A 10,024-nucleotide genomic window follows, 5' to 3' on the forward strand; every position below is an offset into this window, starting at 1 on the left:
GGAAGATATTTTTCTGAAGGGACTTGGTAGATGAGAAGGATTATCCTGGTGGAGGGTGGAGCTGGGAAGCAAGTGGGTAATGGCACTGGGCTAAGGGTGGGATCAACACTTTAACTAACGCTTACCCCCACAATAAGGGATTTATCTTTAACTGCCCCACAAATTGCTGTCTGTCCGATACTACCTCATTATTTCTTAAATACTTCTTTTTTTTCTTTTGCCTAACCTCAGGCTAACCTTATTTTTACTTCAACTATTTTTAGAGCCTCATAACTAACTGGTGCCTCTGCATTTCTCTTAACTACTAATTCTCTTTTTTAATCCATTTGATGTAGGATAAAGTCAAAGCTCCTTAGCCTTACAAACAAGCTTGACCTACAAGTTTTGTGCATATGCCTGCGTGCGTGCGTGTGTGTACGTACACACACACACACACCACCACCACCATCACCCCCGCGCTCAATCTCTTTGCTGCTGCAGTTAGTGTTAGAGCAATCAATTCCAAAGCCTGGCAACCAATGAGTGCAGGCTCAGTATATGCCTCCTAGGGTTTCCAAGTTTGAAATCCCCTGCAAGCCCAGGCTACCTTTCACAGGGCAGCTCTAGGTAGATTCAAACTACAACCTTTCAGAAGTAATTAAATTCTAGACAAATTAAACTATTTGTGGTTTTCCCACACAATCTTCAACAAATGTAATCGATAGCATATAGCCTCCAGTGTCCTCCACAACAAGAAAATTTTACCAGCATTTACAACCATGAGTTGTAAACAGACTACAATAATGTTGACCTGCCAAAATGATGCACCTTTCCCTTTAGAAGAACTCATGAAATTCCAGAACCTACAACTGCCTTCAGACTTGACCTACAGCAACACTCACTGTGCTTGTGACATTTCCTTGTACGAGGCCCTCAACAAAGAACTGGGATTTGAACTCTCTGACAAAGCTCAGCAGAGACTCAAGGGTAAGGCCATCCATCAAAGCCTGGTACTTGTCAATCATAGACCAACGGGCATGTTCCAGGATTAAAAGCCGAACATCTCTGTATAGAAGAAGAACAAAGTTTTTGTTTGAAGAAATAAATTTTGATAGTAAAGAAATATCTGGTCAACTTAATAAAGATCTATTTCAAAAAAGAAACAATTTTAATCATAACTTAAGATGAGAAAACAGCATCAAAATTCCCAGAGAGGAAAATACACATAATATACCCAAACTCTTTACATTGACTTGCTCAATGGTACAAGTGTTGACTTATCTGACTCAGCTACTAAATAAAACATCCATAACTAAATATGCCTGGAGTATTGCTACTCAGTCATATGACAATTTAAAATAATTCTTTATTATTTGGGCTTAAAATTTCACCAACTGCTTTTAATCACTGTGGCAACTATGATGCGGATCAATTATTGCAGAGACAATATGGCTGCACTATAAAATCTGACTCCTCTTGTAGCACCTCTGTTTGAATTCTGAAAATTACAAACAACTGTGCTTCCATTTCCTTATTTGCAGAAGAGCTGCAATAATAATGCCTACTATTGAAGATACTTTTATGAGAACTGAATAACTATAGATAAAGCTCTTAGAAGATTGAGCACACAGTAAATTTTCAGTAACAGGAGGTGGTGTTATTACTTTCTCACACTAATAGTTCTCCAGAAGCTACTGAAATACATAAGGCTATTCATCTCCAAATCAATGGTACCATAAAGCTCTCTGTTCCAAATAATATATATTAGTTTTTCTTACTTTTTCATGCCTGACATTTAATAATTTCTTCCTCTGCTTTCTGGCTAGCTCACCATTTATAACTGTCTAGCAAGGAGGTCAATCAGGTTTGTAAGCCCTATGCAAAAAGAGCTGTGTCTGCTCAGAGGTGGCGTTTTTCTCGCTCTGCTACAAAGGTTCCATCTGCTTTTCTGATTCCTGCAAAGGATTCCCATAAACTACTTTTAGTTTGGACTAAATAAAGCTAAGAACAGATTCTGTTGGATAGCCTAAGAGGTTTGCCTATTTTATTTTATTTTGTGTGTGTGTACTGTCAAATTGCATCTGACTAGTGCAGGAGGAGACTGTCCCTCCTTCTCCAGCAGAGCAACTGGTGGATTCGAACCATGCACCTACAGGATTGCAGTGCAGCTTCTTGCCACTAGGCCACCAGAGCTCCCTAGAGGTTTGCCTATTTTTGAGCTTTAAAAAAAAAAAAAAAAGGTAAGCTTTAGTACTAGGAGGTTAGAAGGAAGTCTTGTTGATCTCTTCTGGGACCTTAGCTGAATTATGGATAAAATTGCCAAATAAATGAATGTTAAACCATTTAATTCAGTGCCAACTCAACATCAATGAAAGAAAATTATGGCACTCACCACATTAGAATCAATCTCAGGGTACAAGAAAGTCAGTCTTTGACTATTATTTACATATAAATTTAGGGAAAATGCCCATCTTTAGCCTCTAATGTCAGAAGATTGTTTACAAGTCTACTTATAAATTAAACTGGATTTAGAAAGCCTATAAACCCACAGACTGAATTTCCAAACCACAGCAAAATTCTAACATATCTGAAAATTACGCCTATCCTCCGTACAGACTGCTTAGGAAGGCAATACTACTTCAGGTTCTCAAAATATGAACTGTGTCTATGCATACTCACTTGGCCAGAGTCTCAGGCTTGATGAGAATGTTAAAATAAGTCTTCTTTAACTGCTCAGTTATCATTGTAAAGACAGCTGGTGTGGAACTGAACTCAGCTAAGTAGTCAATAATGAGTTGGAAAAGTAGCTAAAAGAAAAGAAGTATTTTAAGTGTAAAGAAACAGGGAAATCTACCAAATTTTTTTGGCTGTTACAAGGAGGCCAGCATTAGTACTAGGTATCATGGGGGGCATGCACTTCTGATGGCCCACAGAATCTTCAAGGGCTAACATCCTGAATAATCATCTAGATAGTTTATGATTTTTTTTTCTCTTTTAACTTTCACAGGTATTTGCAAACATTTTTACTTTTATATGAACATAAGTATAATGTTATCCAGCATTTTCCCCAACCTAAATGAGATTTTAATTAGAACATTATGTTGCTGTTAGGTGCTGCTGAGTCGAGTATGACTCAGCAACAACAGAGCTGAACCCTTCCTATCCTGTGCCATCCTCATTACCTACTGACACACTGCTGCAGTCACTGGTCAGTCCATCTCATTGAGGGTCTTCTCTTCTGCCAACCCTCCAACTTTCCAAACATAATGTCTCTTTCCAAGAGATACCTTCTCCTAGCAACATGTCCAAGGTACATCAGAAAGCGCTTCACCATGCTAGCCTCTAAGAAAAACTCTGGCTGTGCTTTTTCTAAGACATATCTGTTTGGGTTTTCTGGCAGTCCATGGTATATTCAGTGTTCTTCTCTAACACCACAACTCAAAGGCATCAATTCTGTCATCCTTATTCTGAGATGCACAGCAAGTGATTGAAAAGATCATCATATTCATCAATTTTTTAAGCATTGACAATTTTATGCTATCCTATGTAGAAACATTAAATTAGTTTTAAGATTTACAGCTTTCTTAAGATAGATCCTGGACTTTTCTTTGTTGCTCTTTGAATGTCTTTACTTTTCTCATTATAGGGAACAGATGAAGCTTTGTCCTGCTGACGGGCTTAGACCAACAATCTTTCCATTAGCAAGCAAGTGCTTAACCATTTCTCCTTATGGGGGAAAAATTAAACAACACTGAATTTGATATATTGATCCTGTTACCAGTAATATTACATAATTTTTTTTTTTTCATTTTAGTACTACACTTTTAGGTTTTGTAAGAATCTAAGTATATAATCTACAGTAAGTTATTGTTGTTATGTGCTGTCAAGTTGCCTGTAACTCATAGTGACCCTGTGTACAACAGGCCTGAAACCTGCTCTATCTTGTGCCAATTTTATTGTTTCTGACACACCTACCCTCATTACCCCAGTCACTGAATCAATCCATCTCATCAAGGGTCTTCCTCTCCTGTGCTGTCCCTCCACCCTCCCAAGCATGATGTCCCTCTCCAAGGACTGGTCCCTCCTTGCAACATGTCCAAAGTATGTCAGACGAAGCCTCGGAATCCTTAACTCCAAGGAGCAGCCTGGTTTTACCTTCTCTAGGATAAACCTGTTTGTTCTCCTGGCAGTGCAGGACATAGGGGAGGTAATTCTATTTTTAAAACAAAAAAAATTTGCAAATATTTATTTTTAAAAGTCCTATTGTACTGCTTGAAACTCTAACACAACGCAGGTGGATTCAAACCACAAAGCCATCAGTAGGCACCTGAGTACTGGTTATCACAGTGCCACAGGGCTCTATGTTAACAGACTGTGGTGGTTGGGATGTTCCCTCAAGTAAAACACAACTCACAACAATCATCTAAATAACAGATTAAAACCTTATCCTATGCCATCCTCACTATCTCCAACACAGTAGAGCCCATTGTTGCAGTCACTATGTCAATTCACCTTATTGAGAGTCTATCTACTTCTCTTTTTTCTGAGGCTCCACATTTTGTAGCATGTTTTCTCCAAGGACTAGTCTCATCTGACAATATGCCAAAAATACGTCAGACCAAGTTTCACTATGCTTGCCTCCAAGGAGTTGCAGTTCCATACGTCAGACCAAGTTTCACTATGCTTGCCTCCAAGGAGTTGCAGTTCCTCCAAAATAGACTTGTTTGTTTTTTTGATAGTCCAAGGGATATCCTGTATTCCAACATCACAATTTCAAAGACAGCAATTCTTCTGTTATCCTTACTTTCTGTCCAACTTTCAGATGTACAGGGAGTGAAAATATCATGGCTTAAAATAGGTACACATTAGTCTTTAAACTTATAAAGTGCTTAAGAGAACTACGGCGAGGTTCCTGACAGATTTCCCCAATGAAATGCATCTTTTTATTTCCTGACTGCTAATACCAAGGGTTCTGATTGTGGATCCAAGCAAAATGAAATCACTGAAAACTTCAATTTTTTTCCTCCATCTATCATGATGCTTGCTGCCTAGTGGTCAAAGTGGTGACAACTTTTACCTACTTAATCAATATTAAAGACTGTAGTCTGATTGGCAGTAAGTGTTTCAAGTCCTCTTCATTTTCTGCAAGTAAGGTTGTGCATCTGCATAATCTGTTGCTGCTATCTTCCTCCATACCTTGAAGTCACATCCTTCTTCACACAGACCAGCTTCCAGATCTGCTCAGCATGCAGACTGAACAGATATGGAGAAATGATGCAACCCTGATGCACACTTTTCTTGGTTTTAAACAATGCAGTATTCCCTTGCTCAGGCAGCTGCTTCTTGGTTTAGGTTGTATTAGTTTCACATGAACATAATTAAGTGTTATGGGATTCCATTCTTCTCAATGTTAACCATAATTCGTTATGATTCACACAATCAAATGCCTAAGACACAAAGAAATATCATTCAGGTTTTCTCTACTCTCAGTCAAGATCCATCAGCTCTGATATCTCTCATTTACAGCCTCTTCAGAATCTAGACTTTCCCATCGCAATACGTCTTTTAATTTCCTGGCTGCTGGTGCCAAAAGTGTTGACTGTGGAGCCAAGCAAACCAAAACTGTGTACAATCTCAATCTCTTCACCATCCACTATGATGCTGCCAATCGGCCCAATGGTAAGAATCTTTGTTTTCTTGATATTGAGCCTCAATCCATACTGAAGACTGCAGTCCCTGACCTTCCACAGCAAGTGCTTCAGGTCCTCCTCAGTTTCAGAAAGGAGGGTTGTGTCATCTGCATAACAGAATTTTTTATGATTCTTCCTCCAATCCTGATGCCACATTTCTCCTCATAGAGCCGAGCCTCCTGGATAATCTGTTCTGCATAAAGATTGAAGAGGTATGGAGACAGGATACAGCCCTGGAGCACTCCCCAATTTTGAACCATGCAGTGTTTCCCTGCTCTGTTCTGTTGACTGCCTCCTGGTCCAATTATAGGTTTCGCATTAGCACAATCAAGCATTCTAGGATTCCCATTGTATAAACTAGCTGTTGTTATGTGCCATCGAGTCGCTTACGACTCATAGCGACCCTATGTACAATAGCTCTAAACTCTGCTCTGTCCTGTGCCAATCTCATTGTCTCTGACACACTCATCCCGATTGCGCCAGTCACCGAATCAATCCACCTCATGGAGGGCCTTCCCCTCCTGTGCCTGCTCTCCACCCTCCCAAGCATGATGTCCCTCTCCAAGGACCAGTCTCTCCTTACAACATGACCAAAGTATGTCAGACGAAGCCTCAGAATCCTTGCCTCAAAGGAGCAGCCCGGTTTAACCCTCTCCAGGATGAATCTGTTTTCCTAGAGTCCTCAACACTCTTCAGTATCACACTTAATACTCAGATTTGCTTTTCAGTTCTTTAAGTATGAGAAACGCTGTGCATGTTCTTCTCTTTTGGTCTTCTAATTCAAGCTCTTTGTTTTTTCATTAAAATACTTTTGTCTTCTCAAGATGCCTTCTGAAATCTTCTGTTCATCTCATTTTTTCTTTATTTTGGCCACTCTTTGTTCTAATATAGAATTTCAGAGTCTCTTCTGATATCCAATTTGATCTTTTCTTTGTTTCTTGTCTTGGCAGTTATCTCATGCTTTCTTCATAGAAGACATCCTTGAAGTCATCTCACAATTCATGTGTGTTTTGGTCATTACCATGCATCAAATCTATTTCTGAGATACTTTTTACATTCAGTTGGGATATAGGTTCAAGGTCTAGTAATATATTTTGTACTTTAAATGTGCAATTACTGTATGGTATCAAATAAAGCACAAACTAATCCTGGAATGCCAGCATTGACTGCAAAGAAACTGACAGCAAAGAGAAAGGAAAGCAAGCCAAAAGCAAGGACTGTGTTTGCAGGCACTGTCAGCACTTATGGCATGCACACTGTCTTTATATGTGGTCAGTCAAGATGAGAATAGCTGTTAGCAGTCAAGAAAAATCATTATATTCCACATTAATAAATATGTCCTTCTATGTCTAGCACCCTTATGTCAAGCCACTATGCTTCTAAGACAAGAACAGCACACATCAATATACTTTAAAGTTCTATGTGAGGAGAATAATGCACTTGTACTTACAGGTAGTTTGTGGTTGAATCCTTTCACTCGAATAATTAAACCATGTTCTCCAGCTACCAGTTTGTACTCTAGCTGTGCCACATCTGCTTCATAAGCTGGTTCCGCTAGGTTATGGGTAAGGATGTTGACAAAGATATCAAAGAGGACGACACTGAAAGATATAAAATGTAGGATCATTAATTGGTAAGATATATAAAAAAGATGCCTTGCTTCAACTTAAAAGTAAGAAACTACACTTTCAGAAAGAAGTTAGATTTACTACTCAAGAATGTAAAACTGCATACAAAAAGTTTAATGGCGGCTGCTGTTGATGTGTATTTTCAGAGTTCAAAGGTAAACAGAGATTATTCAGGACTCAATTTTACAACAATCTTCAGCAATGCTTGCCAATCTTTTTCACCCCCTCAAGCTTTGAAGAAAGACACTATTTGTGCAGCCTAATGGAGTAACAAAAAAAAACCATGATAGCTGGAGGTATTTCTCCATCAAATTTCCAAGACTTTAAATTTTTACCGAAGGAGGCTGCCCATCCACTTCTGTGGAACAGCTGGTGGGTTCAAATTACCAATCGTTCAGTTAGCAGCCCAATGCTTAGTCCACCCCCTTTGGAAGGTATAAGGGGCAGTTTCCTCATTGCTGTGAAGGGTTGTTATGAGCTGGAATCTAGTCAGTGGCAGTGGGTTTTAGCTTAATGCAATGGCTTCATCTTAAGTCTTCAGAAAGCAATAACTCTGTCTTATCCATATTGACCCTTAAGTTATTAATAGAGTTTCTGAGATTATGATACTCTTTGGAAATATTTTCTTAAATTAGAAATTAAATGATGCAGCTTGATAACTGTCCAACTCTCAAAACACTTCTACATGTTATGTGTTCAGAGTCAAGAAAAACAAAATTTATTACACACTGTTTTATGTTCTCTGACCTCTTACAGAAGAGTTATCTAAATAAATATGAAAGTAATCTGCTAGTAATAGGGTCTAACCATAGTCCCTGGCAAGGTCTTAAATACAGGATCAGCAGACATCAACCCTAATTATAGACTAGGTCCCAAACCTAATTTCTAAGACATTTTTCTCAATCCAGTAAATGCACATTATCAGCATGTTTTTAGGCCTAAGTACTGGGGACAAAAGCAGCCACAGCTCCATTTTAATGTCCCATATTCTACACAGACAACTTGTTCTGGGAATAGAAAAAAATAAAACAGGAAGAAACACAGCAAATTTTGTGACAGAAAGGGTCATTCAGAATAAAACAATTTGAATTTTCATAAATAAAAATTCTTTTCCAGAAAAGAGACAAATTCCTTACTTTGCTGCAGACTTCTGTATCAAAGGTGAGATCAGATGAAAACGTATATATGCTAAAAGAGAAAAGAGCACAGAAATAAAACAGAATTTCAGAAAATTTTAGCAGAGCCATTCCAAGGATAAATAATTGCTAGGGAAATCTATAGAAATCTTTATTCAAGAAAGGCTGTCGAAACACTTCCCCAATAAACTAAAAAATCCTATAGAACCAAATGCGTGTGTTTAAGGTTAAGGATATGGATTAAATGTCATCTAAAATTACTTTGTATAATATCAAGTTGTTTAAGTTCCCATGTCATGCACAGAACAGAAAAATTAAAAATACAGTTTAAGTCATCACATTACAATAAATATAAAACTTTCACTAGACTCTCTTAAATTGCTTACATTGAAAGGTTAAAAGGTAGATGGAGACAGATGGGGTAAGACTTCACATCTATAGTGAAGATCTAAGAAAATTTCCTTCAGGATCTTTTATTTCAACTGTTTCTAAAGTAATGTTCAAGTGATATCACCAGTTTCTTAAAATAAAATGCTCAGCACTGCTTTCATCTTATTGAATTTTCTTTCACTTGTTTTTCTACAAGTGAAAACAGATTCATTTTAGTTTGAATCCCTATTCATATCTTGGACTCTGGAGCTTCTACAAGAAGTTCTGTAACAGTATGAACCTGACTTATAAGCCCATAGAAGGTATTCCAGCTAAAAGGAAGAGAGGAAATGGAAGAAGTGGTAGACACTTGAAAAGAAATACTACTACAAAATACAAAAGATTTGTTATACTTATTTCACTCCTTAATGGGAAGGAAACATTCTTGCCTTTGGGAATTTTGAATTTATTGTCTTTTTTATACCACAGGCAGCCTTGTGGAGTGTTCACAATCTTCATGGGGTATTCCGTTTCAGGGCAATCAAAAGCTTTCAATGTGAAATCCGTAGCTAGCAAAACAAGAGTAATAAAATAATTCATACAGGTATTTCAACAGAATTACTAGCAATCTGTTCTTGGTTTCAGAAGTCTAAGTTTCTTTGTGGCAAAAACAAACAAAATTCAAACATGCCTAGTAAATGAACAGTACTAGAAAATTCTCTTATCCATAAGTTAAATGAACTCTTGAAAATCCAAAATTTGTCAAAACCTGAATCTCATCTCTCTACACACTATGCTACCTTTCTACAGAACAGAATTCATTCTTGAATGAAAATGCCTTATCAAAATTGGTGTTCTTTAAATCATAGATAAGAAAAAAAGTCACTTAGGGAAAACTAAAAGAAAAAGAGAGAAGGGAGTATTTGCTATATTTATGAAAAAACAACTAGGATGCTTAGTTATATAAAGTTCAAGATATAGAATTATTTGGAAGTAATTACCAAGACTTAAAAATAAATCTGGTCACCACAACAAGATAAAGGGAAATAATCCAATTGAAAAATGGGCACAGGATATAAACAGACACCTCACCAAAGAAGACATTCAGATGGCCAACAAGCACATGAAGAAATGTTCAAAATCCCTAGCTCAAAGAGAGATGCAAATCAAAACAGCTATGAGATATCATCTCACCCCAGTCAGAATAGCAAAATTTAACAGA

General features: G+C 37.6%; 1 protein-coding gene across 2 annotated transcripts in view; it reads right to left on the reverse strand.

Annotated features, from left to right (window-relative positions):
* Positions 1-10,024, reverse strand: part of NRD1 (nardilysin (N-arginine dibasic convertase)) — a 106,364-nt gene that overhangs the window by 9,800 nt on the left and 86,540 nt on the right. For both annotated transcript variants that reach the window (XM_006879673.1, XM_006879672.1), the window contains 5 exons: positions 9,252-9,371; positions 8,434-8,485; positions 7,120-7,270; positions 2,659-2,786; positions 882-1,044 (listed from right to left, as the gene is read on the reverse strand). In XM_006879673.1, coding sequence (XP_006879735.1) covers positions 882-1,044; positions 2,659-2,786; positions 7,120-7,270; positions 8,434-8,485; positions 9,252-9,371 — 614 coding nt within the window. The remainder of the gene's footprint in view (positions 1-881; positions 1,045-2,658; positions 2,787-7,119; positions 7,271-8,433; positions 8,486-9,251; positions 9,372-10,024) is intronic.

This window comes from Elephantulus edwardii, unplaced genomic scaffold, assembly GCF_000299155.1.
Source record: "Elephantulus edwardii isolate Elephantulus edwardi_28Jun2011 unplaced genomic scaffold, EleEdw1.0 scaffold00005, whole genome shotgun sequence".
NCBI classification, from domain to species: domain Eukaryota; kingdom Metazoa; phylum Chordata; class Mammalia; order Macroscelidea; family Macroscelididae; genus Elephantulus; species Elephantulus edwardii.